This window comes from Erpetoichthys calabaricus, chromosome 1 (genome assembly GCF_900747795.2).
Source record: "Erpetoichthys calabaricus chromosome 1, fErpCal1.3, whole genome shotgun sequence".
Taxonomy (NCBI): domain Eukaryota; kingdom Metazoa; phylum Chordata; class Cladistia; order Polypteriformes; family Polypteridae; genus Erpetoichthys; species Erpetoichthys calabaricus.
This window is the reverse complement of record NC_041394.2, coordinates 34556319-34582969: the sequence shown is the minus strand read 5'-3', so window position 1 is coordinate 34582969 and position 26651 is coordinate 34556319. Positions and strand designations below refer to the sequence as shown.

The following is a 26651-nucleotide window of genomic DNA, read 5'->3' as shown; positions in this document are numbered from 1 at the left end:
AATGGATTAAATTCATTTTTCCCTCAGAATTTTACACACAACACCCCATAATGACAACGTGAAAAAAGTTTACTTGAGATTTTTGCAAATGTATTAAAAATAAAAAAATTGAGAACGCACATGTACATAAGTATTCACAGCCTTTGCCATGAAGCTCAAAATTGAGATCAGGTGCATCCTGCTTCCCCTGATCATCCTTCAGATGTTTCTGCAGCTTAATTGGAGTCCACCTGTGGTAAATTCAGTTGATTGGACAATGATTTGGAAAGGCACACACCTGTCTATATAAGGTCCCACAGTTGACAGTTCATGTCAAAGCACAAACCAAGCATGAAGTCAAAGGAATTGTCTGTAGACCTCCGAGACAGGATTGTCTCAAGGCACAAATCTGGGGAAGGTTACAGAAAAATTTCTGCTGCTTTCAAGGTCCCAATGAGCACAGTGGCCTCCATCATCCATAAGTGGAAGAAGTTCGAAACCACCAGGACTCTTCCTAGAGCTGGCCGGCCATCTAAACTGAGCGATCAGGGGAGAAGGGCCTTAGTCAGGGAGGTGACCAAGAACCCGATGGTCACTATCAGAGCTCCAGAGGTCCTCTGTGGAGAGAGGAGAACCTTCCAGAAGGACAACCATCTCTGCAGCAATCCACCAATCAGGCCTGTATGGTAGAGTGGCCAGACGGAAGCCACTCCTTAGTAAAAGGCACATGGCAGCCCGCCTGGAGTTTGCCAAAAGGCACCTGAAGGACTCTCAGACCATGAGAAAGAAAATTCTCTGGTCTGATGAGACAAAGATTGAACTCTCTGGTGTGAATGCCAGGCGTCACGTTTGGAGGAAACCAGGCACCGCTCATCACCAGGCCAATACCAACCCTACAGTGAAGCATGGTGGTGGCAGCATCATGCTGTGGGGATGTTTTTCAGCGGCAGGGACTGGGAGACTAGTCAGGATAAAGGGAAAGATGACTGCAGCAATGTACAGAGACATCCTGGATAAAAACCTGCTCCAGAGCGCTATTGACCTCAGACTGGGGCGACGGTTCATCTTTCAGCAGGACAATGACCCTAAGCACACAGCCAAGATATCAAAGGAGTGGCTTCAGGACAACTCTGTGAATGTCCTTGAGTGGCCCAGCCAGAGCCCAGACTTGAATCCGATTGAACATCTCTGGAGAGATCTTAAAATGGCTGTGCACCGACGTTTCCCATCCAACCTGATGGAGCTTGAGAGGTGCTGCAAAGTGGAATGGGCGAAACTGGCCAAGGATAGGTGTGCCAAGCTTGTGGCATCATATTCAAAAAGACTTGAGGCTGTAATTGCTGCCAAAGGTGCATCTACAAAGTATTGAGCAAAGGCTGTGAATACAGTGGAACTTCTAGATACGAGTTTAATTCGTTCCAGCACTGTGCTTGTACAGCGAATTTCTCGTATCTAGAACAAACTTCCCCATTGAAAATAATGGAAATCCAGTTAATCCGTTCCGCACCCCAAATATATTAACATAAAAATCAATTTTCCAAACAAATAACACTGATAAATTAAATACTGTATACTGTAGTCTACCTTTAATAAATAACAGTGGTAAATAATATAACTGATTATTAAAAGAATCAAAACAGGTGTCCAAAGTGCAGTAGAGCATTCAATAAATCTTTAAATAAATAATCCTTAAAACAGTTGTGAAGTGGAGGTTTAAAATACACAAGAATAACAATCCTTTAACACGAGGTTAAAACGTCAACAGGAAGCAGTCTTTAAAAAACAGATGACAATCCCCGGTGCTTCTTCTCTGTTAGCGTCTCACCTGCTTCTCCCATGCGGGCTCTGCAACAGGCGAGACACTCTTAATGCAGCTGACCTTCTCTACACCGTCCTGCTTCAGCTGTTTGGCTCGCCTGTTCAGCTCACTGTTCAGCTACACGCGAGCCTGCACTCGCTCGCTCTCCCGCACCGACTTCCTACTGCTGCCGATTCCTGCCTCCTCCTGCAACCTCCGTTCTCACTCCTCTCTTTTCTTTTACTTCTTCTCCCTCTTAACCGGCTCGCGCTTTTCTATATATGCGGGGAGGACATGGCAGCTGCAGCCCATCAGCCACAGGAACAATCATGGATGTGGGCAGTTTCCCACCTGTGCACTTAGGTGAGAAACGCAGACACCGCAGATCGCCCTGCAGCTCGCAACTGCTACCACGCCCCCTCGCTAAGCCGCGAGCTATACCCACAGCCTGGCTCGTGGCTCGTTATGCGAGCTAATGCTCATATTTAGATCTGAATTTTTCGCTCATACTTTCCTCGTATTTTGAATTTCTCGTATATAGAGGTGATCGTATCTCGAGGTTCCACTGTACTTATGTACATGTAATTTCTCAGTTTTTTTATTTTTAATAAATTTGCAAAAACCTCAAGTAAACTTTTTTCACGTTGTCATTATGGGGTGTTGTGTGTAGAATTCTGAGGAAAAAAATGAATTTAATCCATTTTGGAATAAGGCTGTAACGTAACAAAATGTGGAAAAAGTCTAAGAAGTCTACCATTGACCGCATCCTGGCACTGAGGGTTCTCATAGAGCACAAACGCGAATATCAACAGTGCTTCTTTGCAGCCGTTGTCGATTTTCATAAAGCGTTTGACTTAATTGATTGAACTGCCCTGTGGGACATCCTGAGACTTCAGGATGAGATCCCCCCAAAGTTGCTGGATATCATGGCCAGCCTGTAAACTGGTACTGTGAGTGCTTTGCAGAGTGGAGACAGAACCTCTGCATTTTTCCCCAGTTGATTCTGGGGTTCATCAGGGGTGTGTTCTTGCTCTCTTCACAGCCATCAGCAGTGTGTCTGTCTGCAGAGAGAGTGTTGACCTTGTTGAGAGGTTAACTTACCTCGGCAGTGACATTCATGTCTCTGGTGTCTCTTCCCATGAAGTCAGTAGACAAAATGGAAGAGCAAGGGGTGTCATGAGGTCACTGGTATAGGGTATGGGATCATTCTGATATCTTTGCAAAAGGACTAAGGTCCAAGTCTTTAGTGTCTTGGTGCTTCCTGTCTTGCTCTATGGTTGCAAGACATGGACACTATCCAATGACATGAGATGAAGACTGGACGCATTTGGTACAGTGTTTCTTTGGAGAATCCTTGGGTACCACTGGTTTGACTTTGTGTCGAATGAGAGGTTGCTCATGGAGTCCCGAATGTGGCACATTACCTGCACAGTGATGGAGCATCAGTTATGGCACTATGGTCATGTGGTGTGATTCCCTGAGGGTAATCCAGCTCACAGGACCCTAATTGTTGAGGTCATGAGCAGCTGGAACAAGCCAAGGGGAAGGCCACGTAACACCTGGCTGCAGCAGATAGATGGTCATTTCCGGGGAGTGGGATAGGACCTCATATCTTCCTGGGGGGTTGCCAACCAGGATCCAATGTTTCATCATGTGGTGGTTTTGGCAATGCGCTGTACCAGTGCACATTCCCCAACCTGACCTGACCTGCAGAAAACTTTCCACTTCATTAGGGAGTGTGCTCAGGTGAGGCAATTTATTATCACATTATTGTGTGTGCAATTTTTAAATCTTAATGATAACTGAAATCACCCTAATGGGCCTGATTATAAGTTTACACACCATTGAACGCTGGGGCCAATAACATATACACAAGCGGACACACACAAGTTCACATTAAGGGTAATTAAGGAAGAGTGTCCACACCCGTAACCTCTTTGATTATAATCAGTGTAGGTGTATAAATAGTCAATTTAAATTCAGGCAAAAATTGCTGGATATCAAGACACAGGGAAAGCAAAAGAAGTGCCAAAAGACGTGCGAGAAAAGGTTGTTAATTTGCAAATATCAGTAAAAGGACATAAAATGATATCCGGAGACCTGAAAATGCCTGTTAGTAGAGTTCAAACTCTGATTTAAAAAAGGCCAAGATTAGGTAGATCAACCAAGATTTCAGCCACATCTGCCATGATCATTTGTTGAGCTACCAAGAAAAACCTACAAGCCACTTCAGTGGAGATACAGACTTCTCTGCAAACAAGTGGTATTGCTGTTTCAAGATGCACAATAAGGAGGTACTTGGACAAAAATGGGTAGCAAGGCCAAGTTGCAAGAAAAAAGCTCTTAAATGTGCCAATGCCACAATTATAAACACCATGTTTGGAGAGGATGCAACAAGGCTCATGACAAAAAGTTCACCATCCCTACTGTGAAGCATGGAGGTGGATCTCTGCTGTTCTTGGGGTGCATGAGCTACAGTAGCATAGGTAAATCAGTGAAAATTAATGGCAAGATGAATGCAGCATGTCATCAGAAATCAATGGGCAACAACTTACATTCATCCATCTGGAAGCTGCGAATGGGACATACTTGGATCTTCCAACGTGGCAATGATCCAAGACACAAGGCCAAGTTGACCTTTCAGTGGCTACAGCAGATTAAAGTGAGGGAAGCTGGAATGGCCATCACAGTCTCCTTACCTGGAGGTGTTTCGCCAAGACGAATGGGCAGCTGTACAACCTGAGAAAATCAAGTGCCTCACCCACAACTATAACAAAAGACTGCATGCCATCATTGATGCTAAAGGGGGCAATAAACAGTATTAAGAACTAAGGGTATGCAAACTTTTGAACAAGAACAATTTCGTTATTTTCTTTATTACTATGTTTTGTTTAATGGTTGTGCTATTCTCTGATGCCTTATAGTTTAACTTGGATTTCATTAAAAGTAAATTAAATGTCTTCTGCCTGGTCAGTCATCTTTAATGTACACATCTTACAAATTCAGCCAGGGTATGTAAACTTATGAGCACTACTATATGTAGAAACTGCAGAATGAGGATAATGATTTGGATAGGGATGCACCGATACAGAAACGGGTATCTGGTATCGGCCTCGATACCACATTTTCTAAAGTACTCGTACTCGTTAAAAGTCCCCCGATACCGGGGACCGATACCACGGTCTGAGAAATGTCTATGTTTGAGCGGCGTGTAAGGGGTTAATCACAGGCGCCGAGTGCCCGCCCCCAGGCTCCGGCTGCAGCTCAGAGCGGGGAGAAGGCGAGGCGAGACATGTCAGCCGTGTGGAACTATTTCAAAGTGAATGAAGACGACAAAACAAAGGCGGACTGCAAATTGTGCTCAGCGAAATTGTCCAGAGAAGGCTCAAAAGGTAGCGCATTTAACACAAGTAATTTAATCAAGCACCTAAAATCCCACCACGACAACGAGTACAAAGAGTTTACCCACGCTTCTAAACCAACACAACCCACGCTGTAGCAAACTCTTGCTAGACGAGAGAAAATGTCCAGAGACAATCCACGTGCTGTGAAAATAACAGGCAATTATCGAGTACATTGCATTGAGTGACCAGCCACTCTCGGAGGTAGAAAATGTGGGATTCCTGCGTCTCCTCCATGTTCTGGAGCCCAGATATGATGTCCCAAGCCGCCGCTACATGACTGACACGGAGCTGCCTAAACTACACGACTCCGTGAAAAAACATATCCACAGCCTACTGCAAGCCTCCTCTGCGTTTAGTTTCACCATGGATATTTGGACAAGCAGTGTTAGCCCCGTGTCGTTAATTAGCCTAACCTCCCAGTGGATAGACGAGAGTTTCTTGTTTTTTTTGTTAAATTATATGACTAAAGCTGTTACCTGTAAATTTAAATCATGTTTTTATTAAGTACTCGGTATCGGCAAGTACTGAAATGCAAGTACTCGTACTCGTTTTCCAAAAAAGTGGTATCGGTGCATCCCTAGATTTGGACATTGATTTATTTGTGTTGTGAGAAAACAGAAGAACCCAAGGAGGTCTAAAAGCACTGAAAAAAGTGAAAATGGGTAAAGTAATTGTCAAAACTGGACTGGTGTCAGAAATGCTAAAGGCCCAGAAGTGTGGGTCATCTTGAGTATCCAAGCTATTGGAGTAGATATTCAAGGTGGTTTAAAGAGTGCTAGAGAAAAGAATGAGGAATTAGGCTGAAGTTTGTGAAATGCAGTTTGGTTTCATTTCTAGAAAAAATAACAAATGCGATTTTTCTAATCAGGCAAATGTAGGGAAAGACAATGAATAAAGTACTGTTCTGCCTGTGGAAGGTATCCGACAGGGTGCCACAAGAGGTGCTAAGGTGGACGCTAAAAATGTTAGGCATAGACAAATGATTGTCTGTGATGATATCAATGCATGGGGAAGCATGGACAGTTGTTAAAAAAGCAGGCAGGGACAGTGAAGTTTTTGAGGTGAGACTAGGGCTGCAAACAATGATTCATTCTGAGTGTGCTCCTTTTGTAACAGTGATGGGAGTTGGTGACCATAGAAGTGTGTGAAGAACACCTCGGAATCTCTTATATGTCAATGTTCTCGAGCCAATGGTAAAAAGATAGAACCAAAGAAGAACATATTGAAATGGAAAGGTAGTTTGGAGGCAAAACGCCTCAAGGTAAATGCAGAAAAGATCAAGGTGATGGCTGGAAGTGAATGGCAGTGGAAAAGATGGCGTCTGTGGTGTACGTGCTCAAAGAAACTGAACTCAATGCACAGTTTGTTAGATAGGGATGCTGGGAAATGTAATCTGCAGGTAGCAAGTGTAACCTTTGTTCATAGACAGTCTGATAGAAGGGTGCAGAAAGCTAATATAGTGTAAATTTAGATATCGGAAAAATGATTTAGAGAAAGTAGGGAAGTTCTGCTGCTTAGATAACATGTTGAGGAACATGAATGTCATATTATGAAAAAGCATTAGTGTAGATGTGATATGTGCTGTGCTGAGGAGAAACACCTTAAGGTGGTTTGAGCTTTTGACATGAAAGCCAGAGTATAATAGGGTGAGGAGGTGCACCAGGGGGAAGGTGGAGGAGTGAGGACCAGAGTGAGGCCAAAGATGACGCGTTCAATGGTTTTGTTGGGCGATACGAAAAAGTACAAGTCTCACCACAAAGGATGCCCAAGACTGTTGAAAGTGGAGAAAAAATAATTTGGTGGGCAATCAACTAATATTGCTAAACAGCCACATAAGCAGGGATGATGATGATGATGATGTAAAAGCTTTGTATTAGAGACAGATTTCAATGCTGAAAGCATTTTTTTGTAGGCTTTGTACCTTGAGTTATTCTGTTTTTCATTTTGTATCGTTTGTCTCAACACCTAGCATTGCTTCAGGAATCCAAGAAGGGTGCAAAGCAAGGACATCTTGAACAGTGTGGCATGCGCTATCAAATAGTCTTAGCAGTTTTACTCCAATATAAAAGTTGTTTTTTTTTTTTAAAGCAGAACCTTATTGCTGTTACTCAATTCAGTATTAAAATTGGTCTTTAGTCTTTAATTTTACATGGCAAAGTTTTGCTTACTTAAATGGTGGTGGTTTCTTACCCTTAGCAGCTTACATTGGGCTAGGTACTAACATGGACACTGCACGGTCAGTCTAATGGGTAAATTAAAACCAATTCAGTGACACATTGTGAATGGAAAAATTTAAACAAGATATATTTACACTGCTACCAATGGGGATGCTATACTTTACTACTCAGTAAATATTGAAAAATCAGATGTTGCATATAAAAGAAACCGTTACCTTGCATTTCAGCCCACTGAGAGTGGGCTTGGTAAGGACAGGTGGTGACATGGGTCTCATTTTCTCATCATCATCTTCCTCTAGTTCTTCCTCACTGCTTTCAATGAAGCTTCTTTTTCTTGATTCTACTGCCCCATCAAGTAGTCTTCTCTGCGGCAGATGTGGAGACTCAGTCTTCTGTAACTGCTGCCTCTGGTCCTTAGCTAATGTTTCACAGCCTTCACTAAATCGCCGTTTCAAAGCACCCTTCTTCCTTCCTGGTCGACCTCTTCGAGGAGGCTCTCCATTTGAAAACCATCCCTTTAAAAGAGACACCTTTCCATCAATAGCTTGACGGCTGCATGCTGACCGCTCCTCTTCCTCATCTTTTGCATCTGGTGTAATATCATCTGTCTCAGCTCCTGGAAAATCTGATTTTCCTTTGTCACCAAATCCCCCTTTCCTCCTCTTTCCTCTTCTTCCTCTCCTTGCTTCTCCATTTGCTATTAGAGAAGTGTCCAGTGCTGCAAGATGGGTGTCAATAGTAGGTGAACCAGATGTAGGTGTAGACGTGGTAAGAATCTTGTTGTTCAATACCAAAGCGAAACATTTGTCTTCATCATCGCCTTTATCCCAAGAACTTGCTAACGAAGCAGTGACAGGTTTAGTCTAAAAAAAATAAATATATACACATCTGCATATGTCTAACAATAGAAGACTGCTAACATTTCCTACTTGAAGCAATGGTAGCAGATATTGACAAGCAAAATAACAATAATGTAATTTAGCTCTAACCTCTTTAACAAGTACTTCCTCCTCATCTTCTTCCTCCTCCTCTTCCTCCTCCTCTGACACCATGGTATGAGCAACAATTACAGGTGTCCAACGCAAGCAATCAGGATCCACTTCCATCTTGCGTGGGTTGTTTTGCAAACGTGCCATGTGTTCCTGGATCATCTTCTCCCTCCTCACAAGCACAAACCTACGAACAGAAAGGTTTTATTAATTAGAAACAGTCATCAAAATGTCAAACACACTGCATTTGGGCAAAAAAAGGGCTGTTACCGGTCCTCACGATACTCCAACATGTGAAGCTGCCGTAATGTGGATGTGATATCCTGGGGGCATATACCAGTCAGCCTACTCAATTTTTTTATGCTCAACTGCTTGTCCCGGCAGTGAAAAAGGCACTCCAAAATGACACTTTTCCAGTACGCCATGTAGGAGAGGCGACCCAGGTCAGAAAGTGGTTTTTCTGGTGAACCAGCCTGGCCTTCTCTTTTTGACAAAAGGTAGCCTACAAATAAGAAGAGTACCATAAATTTCATAACACCATTTAATATCACACACAAGGCAATTTTGAAAATGGGAGGGGAAGGTGTTGTTTTTCTTTTTTCCAGTCAGAAATGTTCAGAGTTAGAAGACCAATACTTACTAAAGTCAATAAGAAATCGGCCATAGCCCTTACGCTGGTACTGAGGAAGAATCATGATACAGGACACATTGTACTTCTGCTGGCAATGTTTCTCCTAAAAAAGAGGGAGAATATATGAAACCCTATAACATTTACATGATGAAGTATTGGAGTAAGTGAAGAACAGAAGCAACAAGTAGGACACACCCGCATGCTAACTAGTGGAGATATATCTAGAAAATTCTTTTCGTGCAAAGTAAAATATCGCTTAATGCACTCAGCTAAACAAATAGGGTTCTAGGTTTAATTTAGTAGGGGTAAGCAAAAGTATATTTATTGGCAGTTATTTCACTATATTGCAACTGATTCCAGTATCTTATTCACTATAAAGATCAAAATAACAACATACCAAGGTGACACTAAAGAAACATCCTTAAATACTAACAGAGAAAAGTATGAGTGTCAAAAAAAGGATCAGTTATATACATTGACAAACGTTAGAAGATGAAGGGCACCCAGTAATTGCTGATGACTCACCTTTGAGAAATACCCAACAAGGTGGCAACCCTTGGAGTCATTCTGTGTTAGTACATAGAAGAGAAAGGGCTCGACATCATAATAAAGTGTTTTATGGTCCAGGAAGAGCTTAGCTAGAAGGCAGAGGTTCTGACAATATATAGTACTGACATTTCCATCCACCTGCAAATGAGAAAGAAATGTAGTTGTTCTTAAATTAAGAAAAAAATAATGCAGTAAAAACAGACAGACAGACACGGAGATAGAGAGATAGATAGAGAGATAGAGAGATAGAGAGAGAGAGAGAGAGAGAGAGAGATAGAGATAGAGATAGAGAGAGAGAGAGAGAGAGAGAGAGAGAGAGAGAGAGAGAGAGAGAGAGATAGATAGATAGATAGATAGATAGATAGATAGATAGATAGATAGATAGATAGATACTTTATTAATCCCAAGGGGAAATTCATATACTCCAGTAGCACCTTACTGATACAAAAAACAATATTAAATTAAAGATTGATAATAATGCAGGTAAAAAACAGACAATATCTTTGTATAATGTTTACCCAAATACCCCCCAGGTGGAACTGAAGAGTCGCATAGTTTGGGGGAGGAACAATCTTCTCAATCTATCAGTGGAGCAGGACAGTGACAGCAGTCTGTCGCTGAAGCTGCTCTTCTGTTTGGAGATGACGCTGTTTAGTGGATGCAGTGGATTTTCCATAATTGATAGGAGCCTGCTGAGCGCTCGTCGCTCTGCCACAGATGTCAAACTGTCCAGCTCCATGCCAACAATAGAGCCTGCCTTCCTCACCAGTTTGTCCATGCGTGAGGCGTCTTTCTTCTTAATGCTGCCTCCCCAGCACACCACCACGTAGAAGAGGGCGCTCGCCACAACCGTCTGATAGAACATCTGCAGCATCTTATTGCAGATGTTGAAGGACGCCAGCCTTCTAAGGAAGTATAACCGGCTCTGTCCTTTCTTACACAGAGCATTAGTATACTATAGTGAAAGGCTACACCAAAGAAATCCTCCTTCACTAGGGATGCAACAAACAAATATACTGATAATCGATTATTCAGGTAAATACTGCAACAATGATTTAATAAGTGGGCTTAGATGATAATAAAGGGATGATATGGTTCTGATTATAATGAACCAATATACAGTATCTTGATTCTGTCTTTGTTAATCATCATGCCTTGAGTTGATTGTGCCAATACACCAAAAGGAAACAAAGGGGAAAAAGGTCTACAAAAATAATACAGAGATCTAGTAACCTAAATGTTTATGTGAGAAAAAAAAAAGACATCATAAAACTTATGTCCACTCTTAAGATGTTTACCAAGAGAGTGCTGCAGAAATGTTAAGAATTATTAGATACTGTATGCATGCACACATGGCACCTACGTGCTTAAAAAGGACCTAATGCCATGTTTTACAAAAAAATGGTCAGTGAGGGAATTCACTAAAAAGATTAAGTGAAAGTAAAGATCCACATAACAACAATAACAACAGCAAGAAAAATCAGGATATACCTTTTATTATGTTAAGTGTGTTTTCGTTACTTGATTAAATAAGCAAATGTCACATTTGGGAACTAGAAATAATTTCTCCAGGTGGATTAGTGATGGAATGATTCGCATTTGTAAATGTAGCCCTCGGTTACACAGGTCATATCCTTCCTAACATGGGCTGAAATGCAAGGCAAGCGCATGTGTGTGTAAACTAGGAACTACCTAAATAGGTCTTATCTGGCTTATTATACAAGTACACCACAAACAAATATTTGAATTCTTTTTTACTTTATTCCCCTTTTTAACAGTTTAAATAAGGCTGAAGGACTAAAACATAAAAGAAACAGTCAGAATTTGCCACATGTCACAAGGTGGTTTATAGACCCTTTCTCATCAGCTCATGCTGCTGCTTCCAGCATGTTACAAGTGAAAGAATGAGACAGAAAAGGGCAAAAATGAAAAGGAGAGAAATTAATTCTAACAGAAAACAAGACAATGTATGACATCCATTTGAAATCCTGCCTCCAAACGTTTAAACATCAACCAGCTAAATAACCATTAAAATTGAAAACAACTAATAGAGCTTTCCATTATGCTAGAGCAATTTCAAAGGTACAGTGAGGTCCACATGACCTTTCAGGACTCAGCAGAATACAAAACACATGCTGGAAATTAAACCTGACAATTATGAACCCCAGTAATTTGACATTAAATTCAGAATTCCATATAAATGTCTACTTGTTTCTGATTCCTTATATGAAGCATTTACTAGATCACTCAGATTTAGGCAACCCTAAGTATATGTGCTTTTTAAAAAAGTAGGTGAAAATGTAATATTTTGCAGGAGAATTTTTAAATTTAGTTTTTCCTTAAAAAATGTTTCTTTTTTTACTGAATTATTCCTCTGTCAAGGTTGTGTACGCGGTCACACTGCAAATCAGAGCACTATTTTTGATTGGTGACTAATTTACACCAGTGTGAGTGGAATGTCTGATGTTTGTGTCCAAGGACTCCCTCCTTTTCAGGCCAATACTAAGTGTATGAAATCAACAGCGACCTTGCTTCTCTCACAGCTCTGCTGTGACCATTAATGAGCAAAATTTAGGTTCACTTTTTGCCGAATTGGGTGAGAGCAGGATGAATCCTTTAAAAAGCAGGTGACAGCAAGTATACAAAAATCACTCTGTGCAAATTTCATGTTGTTGGTTCATCTGAAAACGTGAATAAATTAACAAATTTTTTGTAGTGAATATTATCAATGTTGAATAATTGTTTCTGAATTATCTTTTACATATGACTAAACAAATTAATGTTAATCAAAAGGTTAATTTTGATTTCGTATATGTTGTTTACATTGGTAACAGTGTGGTACTTCCTATGTGGAACTTTCTACTGGAGCTTTATACTATTCTTAGCTGTATTATGTGCATTCCACCAGATTAAACTATTTTGTAACTAGGAAAAAAAACCTGAAAATGTCTGATTAAGTTGTTAGTTCCATTTATTGTCTTCAATATTAAATCCCATGCTTTTCATACATATTAGGCTGAATTCAACTCAATTTCAAGGAAAAATCTATGATCAACCGTACCTCTGAATCCATCAGTTTCAGCAGCATGGAAATATTTTAAGTGCATTTTTACAGGCATATTGGTCACACTAGTATAATACAATGTAACATTACTTTAGCAGAAGAAATGTATTTGTGAAAAAAAGAATGAAGGGTGCACTCACCTCAAACACAGAAATGTTTTCTTTTCGATAAATTTCATTGGCTGGTGGATGGTACCACCCACACTTTTTCATGTGCTGGTAAAGAATACTTCTGCTCTTCATGTACCTCAGACAGAACTCACATAAGTATAATTTCGGCAGCCTGCCACACATTTATAAAAAAAAAAAATCAGGCTTTGAATTGTGGTCCTGGGTAAAACAACATTCTTTTGGTCTCATTTAGTTATATAAAAAAATCTTTTCTGTTAAAGAAAAATACTTAATTTAAAATACAATGGCCAAAGCAGGCAGGCAAAGAAATACAACAAAACAAAAAATGCATAGCTTGGTATTTCAAATGTTTCAACAGATGTGGGTTAAAATCACAGTTCAGCCACTCTCTAAATAGTAATCCATATTGCAACATGTCTAATTAATTGCACTAACAAACAAGAGCTGGCAACTCCATCATGCACACAGCTCATCTTCTAGCTTGGGCAGAGAGCAACACAGATAACAGCAGCAGAGCAAACAGGAAGTGAACATGCATCTAGACATTATCAAGCCTCAAAATAAGTAAGCAAGTAAGTGATACATTAAACCACACACTGTTTTACTCAGTTCTGTTGCCAAATTTAATTAACTCTCACCATCCTGGAAACCAAGTTTAAGAACTACATTTTACATGTTTTTTTTAAAGAGCATTTACAAACTGTGTAACTCAGCATTATTTATGAATTAATAGAACAAACATGAGATTATTTCATTGTTAACTTAATATTCACTGGAAGCAGTGGGCCAGTCTCTTTAATGACTTCTTTGTTAATTAAATGATTTTTTTAACTATATGCTGAAACATAATTCCACAATGCATTAAAAAAAACAAAGTGGAATGTACTTTAAATGTACAGTTTAAGTCATTTAGTCATGAAACCTACTCCTTAGAACACACTACCACGTTCAATCTATCAGAAACAAAATAAGACCCACAAAACATTTAGCAACATTTTAGCCACAACTATGCTCAACACTATGATAATAAATGTGATATTTCCCTCCATTTTAAAATATAGCTATCCTAAGCTCAAAAGGTAAATCTTTTTACATTTAAGAATTACATACAAATGATAACGACACGTAAAATTCCAGAATGGAAAACTGAGCTATGCAGTACCTGCTGTACTCTTGGGGATACGGTGAAGAATACCACGTGTGAATCTCATACTTCCCAAATTCAATGACTGATGGGCAACGCATCTGTGGATCCGGAGGTCCAGTAACACCAACTTTCTGAAAAAAAGAAAGAAAAAATGGATATCCACATTTATAAGTCTGTTTTAGAGTGGTATACCAAAAAACCATCATAAAGATACATGGATGTTAAGTATTAAGGTGGCTTCAGTAGCTAGCCAAGTCAGGATGTGATATACATATATATACATACACATATACATATATATACATACACATATACATACATATATATACATATATATATATACATACATATATATACATACATATATATACATACATATATATACATACATATATATATATATATATATATATATATATATACACACACACATACACATACATATATACATATATGTACCACATTTCTCAAGATCATTGCGTGAGGTAGAGGGAGCCGAGTGGGTTGGGGTGGGGGGTCCTTTGATAGGCGATCCCTTGTAGTTTTCAGTTAGAAATATGTCTTGGTCCGGTGCGCACCGTGCTTTCGCTGTTGAAGCGTTCTTCAAAAACAACAAATCCATCATCACTAAGCAATGTGCTTTCTAAACCCACTTCAGCATTCTTCCTAATGGTGACGTCCCAAATTGGAAAACAATTCTTCAGTGGGTGGCTAAATTTAGAAATATGGGTACAACATTGAACAGAAAATCTCCAGGCCGTCTTCAGACTGCACAAGCACCTAAAAATATCCAAGCTGCAAAGTCATCAATTTTGCTGTCTCCTAGACGTTCAGTGCGCAAACATGCTTCTACCTTAGGCATTTCCAACATGTCTTTGAGGAAGATTTTGCATGAGAACCTTAATTTCCATCCATGCAAAAATGATGGTAGTGCGGGAACTCACTGAGAAAGACTGGGAGAGCCGTAGAGAGTTGTGCGCGAATATTCTGTAAACCGCTCATCGAGATGCCATCGTCATGTGCAGCAACGAGGCACATTTCTATTTCAATGGTTGTGTAAATAAGCAAAACTTTCGCTATTGGGCTGAAACCAACCCTTGTGAACTTCTTCAGAGACCCCTGCACAGTGAGTGTGTTACAGTTTGGTACGCCGTTGCAGAATTTGGCATTGTAGGCCCTTACTTTTTTGAGGAGGGGGGAGCAACGGTCATTGTCACTACAGAACGTTACATTGAAATGCCAGAGAACTTTTTGTGGCTCCAGCTGGAAGAAATGGATGTGGTGGATGTCTGGTTTCAACAAGATGGACAACAGCTCAAACGCCACAGAGATCCATGCCTGTTTTGCGGGAGATATATCCGGGAAAGCCGATTTCCATGCGCAGCGATGTCTGGTGGTCTTCACGTTCGCTTGATCTCACCCTGCGCGATTTCTTCTTGTGGGGCTATCTCAAATCGAAGGAATACACACACACCGACCTCAAAACCTTGAAGTCCTCGAGGACGCTGTTTGACACAAAATCGCCACTATTCCCCTTGAAATGGCTGAACAAGTCATGTGAGTGTTCAGAAATCGTCTCGAAGACTGTATCGCTAATGATGGCCACCACCTTTTTGACATTTTTGAAACACAGTGAAAAAAGATCTATTTTGTATAACCTTTCTTGTGTCGTAATATAAACACACACACACACACATATTTATACACAAACACACATACATATGAATCATTTTAAAAAGACCCCTTCTCAAAACTGATAAATTCCTATACAGTAAATAATTAAGAGTAGTTTCACATTCCAGTCTACAGTAGTATAAAAATGAATTGGTTATTACAATCTGTGACAAAGCCAATAACCACAGTCAAACCAAGACATGGAAAAAGCATCAAAATGCAGACCTGAAAGAAGGCAAGCTCAAAGATCTTGCCTGATTTGCATGCAGAAAGATTTGCTTTGAACCAGAAAACCTTAAAGTATAGTGGCACACATCATCATAGTTATAAAGAAATGGACTATGATTCTGTAGACCGGCATACAAAAAATTTTGTAAAAGACAAAACAATTTTTTCATAATGAAGATAGCTACCATCATAATAGAGTGAAGAATCACACATGTACAAAGAGTCACACTATCATTTCAGCTCAATATTCAACTCAGATTGCTACAGGTGTACACTAACCCAAGACAAAACACCTGTCAAGACACAAGCCCACAACCATTGATATCAACAAATTAAGTCCAGGATCCATTTAATGAATAAAAAACATGGCAAATACCTGCTTTGCCTCTGTCTCTCCCAATGCCCACATGCCTCCTTCAAGGCGATCCACCAGCTGTATTCCCAAAGGAAACACAGCGGCTTGGCTCCAATACAGTTGTTTGCACATGACACAAGAGAAAGAGTGGAGACTGTGTGTTCAAAGCTGAGTAAACCACACCTGCTGCTGGGCCTCTCTCGCTCTCTCTTCTAGTCACTCTGACAGAAAACATTTCCGTTCCTCCAGGTGCAACTTGGTGAGTGGCCCCATGCTGAAGCTATGAATGTTGACTGTCTTTATTCCTGCAGCTCAAATGTGGTTAAATTAACCCTGCTACTGAGGAGAGAGGCAGCGTGCCCCTCTCTGTGCAAGTTTCAGGCGGGGCTACATAGCTTGGGTTAGTCCTTGAAGTGTCACTAATACAGTAGCTGCTAAATTGTTGCTCCAAAAGAGCGGACGTGTAAGCTGTCACAAAAATGGCCTTACCAGTTAAGCCCAGCAATATGACACAAGTTGCAACGTCACTGTAAACTACAAATCAATAGCATTTACTACTCAAATTTATTTAGGAGACTAACAAAGTCTCTTCCAAGGCAGTGAGGGGTTAATACTGCCAGTGAATGGTTTCACATCTGAAAGGGATCACTAATTCCTACAGACTGGCAACAATGACAAAAGAGCAAGCAAGCCACAGCTTGTATACTGGGCCTCTCCAGCCATCAAACACACACAATAAAAATAATTTATGCTTATAACAACAATTGCATGGAGAAGAATGGCAAAGCACCTCCCCCATGGACAAGGGCAGTCTGCTCTCATCAACAGAGCATGGGAAGGTGGGGAGGAAGGCGGGGGTGAGTGCTCCCGAAGAACCGATACAGCCACATGAGCAGTCTGAAAAATATAATGTAGGCAGACTGGCTGGACAAAACGATTCAACCAATGATGCAATTCATAACACACTATGGGCTTAAACCAGAAAGACTTCATACTTAAAGAGCATTCAATTTCAACATAATATCCTGGAATATCCTGAAATACTCAATGCAAGTAGATGGACAATTATCAAGGCTAACTCTCCAAACACATCTAAGATTTTTAGGGTACTTCAACATTGCACCTATGCACACCTAAAAACAACAACTCCTTATTAGAGTAACAGCTAACAAATCTAACACAGACAAAAAATGCTGCCCTAAAAAACTACGTTGGTCATTTCCAAGGGAAAAAACACCCATTCCAACAATTAAACTAAGGGCTTTAAACAAGATATATAAATAAGCATTAACCACAGGATTTATAATTCATATAATAAATGACATGTCTAAACAGACGTATTCACCGTGGAGGACCCACAGTTACATTTATTTGATGACCAGTTGAGGAACTATGAGATGTTTAAACAAAATACTTCCAAGATGCCCTGCTCCTCATTATTTGCTTTTGCTTCTAAAGCATTTTGCAAATATTCAGATCATCAAGCAGTATTCACACTTCACAGCTCCAAAGTCTTCAGTCATAAGTCAAAATATTAAATATAAAAAAGACAACTTCTAATATCATCCAAAGATGGTTCTTGTTCTCACTTGTTAGACATAAATAAAATGGTAAGAAAAAAAAACTGATGGATGGAGAACAGAATAGAAAAGGCCAATTTCTTACTCAAACTAAATACAAATCTACAAATACGAGTGTGCATTACGTTTAATAATATTTAACAATAACACACAATTGTGGCCATGAGCTTCAGGAAGTGTGGTTCAAGTAAACATTTAACTATTGGTGATAAGTGAATTAATGCAGTGATTGCTGTATCAATATTTTTTAAAGTCTACCTATTACACAGAGCATGCATATATTATAAAAAGATACCATGTTCAAAAACAGTATGAGTGTGTGACCGTCTGTGGTGGGCTGGCGCCCTGCCTGGGATTTGTTCCTGCCTTGTGCCCTGTGCAGGCTGGGATTGGATCCAGCAGACCTCCGTGACCCTGTGTTAGGATATATAGCGGGTTGGATAATGACTGACTGACTGACTGTGTGACCTTTATGATGTCCAGCAGGTAGTAAAGTAGCTTAGCATACACAGATTGATGGTCATCTTTAATCTGGTAGGAGGAGTGTGTACTGTCATTTTTTCAGGTAAAGAACACCATTAACAAGACACACAATAAAAAGCTGAAACAACTCTAGTTTCCAGAACAGAAGCTCATGACTGAATGATTCCTCAAACAAGCAACGTTTTTCTTTTTAGAAGTATAAAAAATGCAAATATGCAAGGGACTTCTATTGCAAAAGTAACAAAACCTCTACAACTGCATTAAATGTAATATATGAAGAAAACACTCCCAATTTAACCATGTACCTTTACATTCTAAGATTGTTCAGAGCAGCCATGTTAACTAAAGTGACTTGACCATCACTAGTGAGATCTGCATCTTAAGTTCCTCCCACTTGTGGCTACTGACTTTTGATGAAATTACTGATGTTGAAAGCATTCAACAAGATGTGACGATGCAGGTTCAGCTCCAGGCTCCCATCTCCATTTTGGGAGCTCTTGAACACGACACCGCCGGTAATGTAACCGGATGAGCTGGACAGGGAGGCCACAACGAAACAAGGGGATGGTGCAAAAAGGTGCAAAGTGCTTTTACTTAAAAACAGCAAAACCAAAACAAAGTGTTCAAATAAATAGTTCAGTGCTTAAAGTGTTCATAAATAAATAATTCATAAAAAGGTAAGATCCCAAAGGTTTAAAACAAGTCTAAAACGAGACTAAAATCCTGCTGACAACATTGGGATCACACCAGCCAAGCTCTGGTCCTTCCTAGTCTCTCCAGCTCACCCAAGGTATATTCAGCGGGAGAAACTTCAGCCATCGCGGTCCTCATTTTACAGACCCCCGTCATGGCTGCCTGCCAGCATCTGCCTGACCGCTCGGGGTTGGTTGTTCTTCCATATTCCTTCTAGCATTCGAAGTCGTCCCTCAGATCCCTAGGGCGGACTTTTCCCCAATTGTACCCACTCTATTAACTCAGTGGGCACAATCCTGTCTTATGAGCATCGATCACTTGCTCCACCTGGGACCCCTGACCGCGCTGATCTTTCTCAGCTGGCTGGCTGGCTCGTACATTCTTTTCCCCAATGCTACTCTCTGCCTCTTCCTTTCTTTCACCATTTTTCCCATCCACCTCACGCTTCACCTATTTATTACGAGGACGTGGCTCAGGTGTGGTGATTAGCAGCTCCCGGCTTCAGTTACGGATGCAGATGATTCCTCGCCTGTGCACGTAAACGAGGAAATGCCCGTCTCATGTAGCATCCAGGAACCGCTCCGGCCACACTACCACGCGCCCTCTATAAGCTGCGACTGTGGCGATTATTTAAAAACTGGCCTTTTATTCTGGACCCACTATATCAGACAAGAGTAAGTTAAATGTTTATTGCAAAACATATATAATATTCCTCTTTAATACTCATTATTCATATACATTTTCAAAAGAGCCTCAAACTAGAGGTCTGGGCTGGACTTTATTTTTTTAAGCCCACTCGCACCCATTTTTTAAAGGATCTTGCCTCACTCTTAAAAAGAATGATGGCTCACTATTGGCGACTGCACAGCTAGAAGAAAAAAGCAAGGTCACTGTTTATTTGCTACAGTCAGTATCAGCCAAAAAATATCTGTAAACTAAGAAACAGATTAAATCCCAGGTGTCACATTGTTTTGATTTTAAGGTTGTGTGTATTGCTATAACAATGTCATTAATTGATGCATCTATAGCGATTTAAAAATAGTGAATGGTTTGCAGAAATACACCCGGAACCAGACTGCATTAATTAATAAAGTAAACAAATCAGGTAGTTTTGCACAATATAAAAATAACATTTTACCTTACCAGAATAGCAAAGGTTAACTACAGGTCAAATTTCATTAGCCCAAACTCTGTTTTAATGATGGTCGTCATATTCTTGCAGCAGAGTTTGAGAAAGGTTATTGCAAACCTGAGGTATAGTGGGCATATCCAGGGGAGGGATAACTGTCAATCAAATTTGACTTTAGCTCTGTTGCTTTTTCTGGGATTCTCAAGGTTAGGTTTGACTTCACTGAGCGCATTCATCAGATGGAGGATTCATTTTTCGCTTGTCCTTTGACAAAAGTGTTGATTGCTGGGCTTCCCTTGAGTTTATGCTACCCAACCAGTTGTCAACATGTTTCAAACAATTTGACTGAATTTTTCCCTGACACCCACACACCATGATCTTTTAAACATAAATAAATAACTTGTTGCATTTGAATGCTTCTTTGAATTTTGCCCTTGCAAATTTATATATCCAAAGATTCTTAATTTCCTTAAACTTTTTTATGATAATCTTTTAATGAAAAAAACTTTCCCAGATTAATAATAAAAAAAGGTGACTCACAAAAGAACACAGGCAGCAAGAAAGAAGCAGTCACTTTATAGGCACAGTTAATGAGGGCTAAGTGGTGCGAATTATTGACACCAAGGACTGCTAGTTATTAAAGAAAAAAAGAAAAAAAAAGAAAAACTTTTAAATTTTCTTGCTGCTATTGATGCTACTATCAAGGGAAGAAAGAGAGAGTCCAGCATTTCACATTTGGCTTTGTCAGCTACACATCTTAATAGGCGTGCTGTGTTTAAATTCCGTTATTAGAACACTCTAGACGAGAACAGGCCTATCCACTTATTTCTTCCAAAAAAACATCAAGTCGAGTTTTGAAAGTCCCCAATGTCTTACTGTCTACCACACTACTTGGTAGCTTATTCCAAGTGTCTATCGTTCTTTGAGTAAAGAAAAACTTCCTAATGTTTGTGGGAAAGAAATACCTGTAATAATGAATTACTTCTTCAGTCCTGAGCACTTCGTTCTCATGGATTTTGACCTGTACTTATTCTCAACAGAGAGAGAGAGAGAGAGAGAGAGATGTTGGGAGCATGCACTGATACAGCGCATCACCACACCTGCCACACGACAAACCACTTCAGGATCCAAGATTAGGACCAGAGTGCAGCGGGTGACACTTCAGGACCACACTAGTTTGCATTAAGTAGAACAGTGCAGGGTTTTTTACAGTGTCTGGAGTTCCAATCCTGCCAACCCCATCCCCAAGTTTTCTCTGCAAGTTGGAAGACCTGCTTGCAGGGTATTATCAACAGCTGAAAATAAATTACAAATGAAGTCGTTTACATTTCTTTTTTATTCAAAACATAAGAAATAACCAATATATTAATCCACTCAAAAGAAGACATGTTTTATACAGGTCAATGATACTTAAAAGTGTTTCAAAGCAAGTATTAGCTTTTTCAAAGTCAAATTCAGGCTACAAAATTATTGATTTATTTTACTAAGGGTATTCATGTGAAAATTCTAATGTTGCAGGATTTGTGTTATAGTCCCTGATTTCAAAAATTGATCCATGATAATGCCTTTGCTATGAGCATGTTATAACAGCAGCCTAACAGCACTAATGCAGCAAGAAAAGAGACGTTGGGAATTTTAAGGTTTTATCAATGTCAATTCCTTAAACATTCACAATTACTGGTTTTATTCCCTATAAAGTACATCACTTTTACAGCGATGTAAAACGTCAAAGTATTAATGAAGACATTCATCCATCCATCCTCTTCCGCTTATCCGAGGTCGGGTCGCGGGGGCAGCAGCTTGAGCAGAGATGCCCAGACTTCCCTCTCCCCAGCCACTTCTTCTAGCTCTTCCGGGAGAATCCCAAGGCGTCCCCAGGCCAGCCGAGAGACATAGTCCCTCCAGCGTGTCCTGGGTCTTCCCCGGGGCCTCCTCCCGGTTAGACATGCCCGGAACACCTCACCAGGGAGGCATCCTGATCAGATGCCCGAGCCACCTCATCTGACTCCTCTCGATGCGGAGGAGCAGCGGCTCTACTCCAGGATGACTGAGCTTCTCATTCTATCTTTAAGTGAAAGCCCAGACACCCTGCAGAGGAAACTCATTTCAGCCGCTTGTATTCGCGATCTCGTTCTTTCGGTCACTACCCATAGCTCATGACCATAGGTGAGGGTAGGAACATAGATCGACTGGTAAATTGAGAGCTTCGCCTTGCGGTTCAGCTCCTTTTTCACCACGACAGACCAATTCAGAGCCTGCATCACTGCGGATGCCGCACCGATCCGCCTGTCAACCTCACGCTCCATTCTTCCCTCACTCGTGAACAAGACCCCAAGATACTTGAACTCCTCCACTTGGGGCAGGATCTCGCTACCAACCCTGAGAGGGCACTCCACCCTTTTCTGGCTGAGGACCATGGTCTAGGATTTGGAGGTGCTGATTCCCATCCCAGCCGCTTCACACTCGGCTGCAAACCGATCCAGAGAGAGCTGAAGATCACGGCCTGATGAAGCAAACAGGACAACATCATCTGCAAAAAGCAGTGACCCAATCCTGAGTCCACCAAACTGGACCCCCTCAACGCCCTGGTTGCGCCTAGAAATTCTGTCCATAAAAGTTATGAACAGAATCGGTGACAAAGGGCAGCCCTGGTGGAGTCCAACTCTCACTGGAAACGGGTTCGACTTACTGCCGGCAATGCGGACCAAGCTCTGGCACAGATCATACAGGGACCGAACAGCCCTTATCAGGGGGTCCGGTACCCCATACTCTCGGAGTACCCCCAACAGGATTCCCGGAGGGACACGGTCGAATGCCTTTTCCAAGTCCACAAAACACATGTAGACTGGTTGGGCAAACTCCCATGCACCCTCCAGGACCCTGCTAAGGGTGTAGAGCTGGTCCACTGTTCCGCGACCAGGACAAAAACCACACTGTTCCTCCTGAATCCGAGGTTCGACTATCCGATGGACCCTCCTCTCCAGGACCCCTGAATAGACCTTTCCAGGGAGGCTGAGGAGTGTGATCCCTCTGTAGTTGGAACACACCCTCCGGTCCCCTTTCTTAAAGTGGGGGACCACCACCCCGGTCTGCCAATCCAGAGGCACTGTCCCTGATGTCCATGTGATGTTGAATGCACCTTGAAGATTCTGATGCCCAGTGGAAAAAGGTCTTATGGTCAGATGAGACCAAAATCAAACTATCTGGCCTCGATACCAAATGGTACACCTAGCAGAAATCCGATGCAGCTCACCATCCACAACACACCATACCTACAGTAAAGCATGGAAGTGGCACCATCCTGTTGTGGGGGTGTTTTCCTGCCACAGGGCCTGGGGCTCTCTTTAGGTAGAAGGAAAAATGGATGGGGCAAAATACCATCAAATTCTTGAGGAAAACCTGCTACCCTCTGCCAGAAAGTTGAAGATGGAAAGAATGTTCACCTTTCAACACAACAACGACCCGAAGCACACAGCAAAATTGATCACACCGTGGCTGAAGGGAAAAAAAGTGAATGTCCTTATGTGGCCCAGTCAGAGCCCAGACCTAAATCCCATTGAAAATCAGTGGAAAGATTTAAAGATAGCAGTCCACCAACACTCACCATCTAATTTGAACGAACTTGAACAGTTCTGTAAAGAAGAGTGGGCAAATATTGCTCAATCTAGATGAGCAAAGCTGATAGAGAAGTATCCCAACAGACTCAAGGCTGTCATTAAAGCAAAAGGTGGTTCAACAAAATATTGACATTGGGGTGTGATCCTTTATTAATCTCAGCATGTCTTGTTTTTGATTTTTTATAATTCTTCTGAACAGTAGCTGTGATATCTTTCACTTGGATGTTATAGGTTGCATCGTGTAAGTAAAGCTGGGAAGAAGTATTTTTTGTGTGTGTTTTCATTTAAGGCTGTAAAGCAAAAAAAATGGGAATATTTCAAAGGGGGCGATTCTTTTCTATACCCACTGTATGTTTTTGCTACCCTTTACAAAATCATCAACAAAGTCTGCATAACAGGAGTTATTTTAGCAATATGCATTCCTACTTCTTACCAATTTAATTTTTCAATAGTTTGTAAAATGACCTGTTTGTTTTAGGATTTTGATGGTAGATGGTGTTATTGCTTGTCATGTTTTAAGAAGGTTTCACAGCAGTAAAAAAAAAAAAAAAATGAAATCAAACTGTTAAAGCCAAGTTTTTTGAGAGAGAAGCCAGTAAGAATTTATTACTGATATTGTCTGTAATTTTGGGTGCATTTTTGTAGACTTTTTTCTACTCTGCTCTATAGTACTTCCAACATTGCCTGAGCCTTTTACAAAAGTATATGCAAAACATCTGTATTTAAAAAATAGTATTATGTCAGCTATTGTAAAGCAATGTAAAAGATTAGTACAATATTTACTAGTTTTTTCTTACCAAATATGCTGTTTGATTTCACTTTGTTTTATTTTAGTGAATGGAAACACTGCCTCCTGCAAGTGATAATTTGGAAATTGCAAAAACTATTAAACCATTGGATGTGCATTTATTGTGTACTACATGCAAACTCGTCTTAGTTTACCAAGACATTAAAGTGGCAGGGAAATAAGAATGTGTCACACATACATAGTAAAATGGAATTTTTACTGTAATCCCTTATGCCCTAAGGAGTTTTTGGAATTATTGCTTCTATATACCTAAAAATGATAGGTTATTATTCTGCTTATGTAATAAAGGAGCTGCAAATAGCTGAGGAGTAGTGTGTACAACACTCCAATTTTTTAAAAGAATTTGTTCATATGATTAAAAACCTTTCTTTACACCAATATAAAATACTTAACCCAACCCAAAAGGAATCGAAAAAGAAGTGTGACATTTGTTATGCGGTTTCTAATTGCACTTATAATTCTACTAGCTTCTGGGGATAAGATGAAGAAAGCAATTAGAAATGGGTAAAAAAATACAAAGAACAAGTCACAAGCTGAAACTTTTTTTTCTCCATGTGTTCATGACCCAGCAACCTGAGCGGCATGATAGTGACATTTGAGCAAAAAGGGGTTTGGGGGGGTTCACAGCAAAACAGTACTCACTGGTACGCTAAGAAACGATGCACATGTTCTATGTTGAATTTGCATTAAATGTAATCTGAATGACTGAGTATTGCAATCTTTTCTAAACAGTGAATGAAAAATTATACACATAATCATCACAGTCTAACATCAAATCAATTAAGCTTCAGGGATATCACTCTGTCCAGTTAGGAGGCAAAAGTGATTGTGCATCAACTTCACCTGCTTTTTGCAAATGGAAGTGACAACAGGTGCACTGCAGAGGCAACAGCAAGACAAACCCACCCCCCAAAAACGAATGGAGAATGGTTTTGCAGGTGGCGCACACAGACAATTGTTCTCTCTTCCTGACTGACTGTTCTCTAGTTTTGTGCATTGCTAGTATCTTGGTCACTACTGGTAGCATAAGGCATTACCCTGCAGCCAATTCAGGTTGCACAGGTAGTCCAGCTCCTCAAGAATGGAACATCCATAAGTGCTGTTGCAAGAAGGTTTGCTGTGTCTTGCAGCATAGCATCAAGAACATGAAGGAGATACCAGAAGATGGGCCACTACACAAGGAGAGCTGGACAGGGCCATAGAAGGGCACCAACCCAGCAGTAGGACAGGTATCTGCTGTTTTGTGTGTGGAGGAGCACTGCCAGAGCCCTACAAAATGACTTCCAGCTGGCTACGGGTGTGCATGTTTTAGACCAAATTGTCAGAAACCGATTCAATGAGGGCTCGACATCCTCTAGTGGGACCTATGCTCACAGAACATCACTTTGCAGCTCAATTTGCATCCGCCAAAGAATACACAATTGGCAGTTCCACCATTGGTGCTCCGTTCACTTCACAGGCAACAGTAGGTTCACAATGAGCACATGTGACAGATATGTAAGAGACTGGAGATGCTGTGGTGAATGTTATTCAGCCTGCAACATCATCCAGCATGACCAGTTCTCAATAATGGTCTGAGGAGACATACCTTGGATGGTTGCAGAGTCTTCCACGTGTTAGGCTACGGTACCCTGACTGCTGTTAAGTTACTGGAATGAAATCCTCAAAGCCACTGTCACCCCTTATACTGTTGTAGGACAGTGCCTGGCCTCATGTGGCCAGAGTGTGTAGGCAGTTTCTAGATAATGAAGGCATTGATGCCACTGACTGGCTCACAAGTTCCTCAGAACCGTATCCAATTCAGAATCTCTGAAATATTAAGTATCCATGCATCCAACGCAGCCAAGTAGTACCATGGACTGTCCAGGAGCTCACAATGTCCTGATTCAGGTTTGGGAGGAGATCCCTGAGGACACCATCTACTGTCTCATCAGGAGCATGCCCAGACGTCATCAGAAGTGCATAAAGGCACATGGAGGCCATACACACTACTGAGTTACATTATGAGTTGCCTACGATTAAATTCATGCAAGCTGCATCAGCCCTTGATTTCAGATTTTCTATTTGGTTTTCAGTGTGATGTTGAATCCAGCCTTCAATGGGTTGGTGATTTTGGTTTCCATTGACCACTGTTACATTATTTTGTTCTCAACAAATTACACAGTATTACTCAGAGAAAAGCCAAGCAAAATGACACCTTTTATTGGCTAACTAA

At 40.8% G+C, this 26651-nt stretch overlaps 1 protein-coding gene across 2 annotated transcripts in view; it reads right to left on the bottom strand.

Moving 5' to 3' along the window:
- Nucleotides 1-26651, bottom strand: part of kat6a (K(lysine) acetyltransferase 6A) — a 215572-nt gene that overhangs the window by 28883 nt on the left and 160038 nt on the right. For both annotated transcript variants that reach the window (XM_051936186.1, XM_051936185.1), the window contains exons 9-15: nt 13885-14000; nt 12732-12873; nt 9504-9665; nt 8988-9081; nt 8618-8849; nt 8348-8534; nt 7574-8221 (exon numbers count right to left, since the gene is read on the bottom strand). In XM_051936186.1, the coding sequence (XP_051792146.1) occupies nt 7574-8221; nt 8348-8534; nt 8618-8849; nt 8988-9081; nt 9504-9665; nt 12732-12873; nt 13885-14000 (1581 nt within the window). The remainder of the gene's footprint in view (nt 1-7573; nt 8222-8347; nt 8535-8617; nt 8850-8987; nt 9082-9503; nt 9666-12731; nt 12874-13884; nt 14001-26651) is intronic.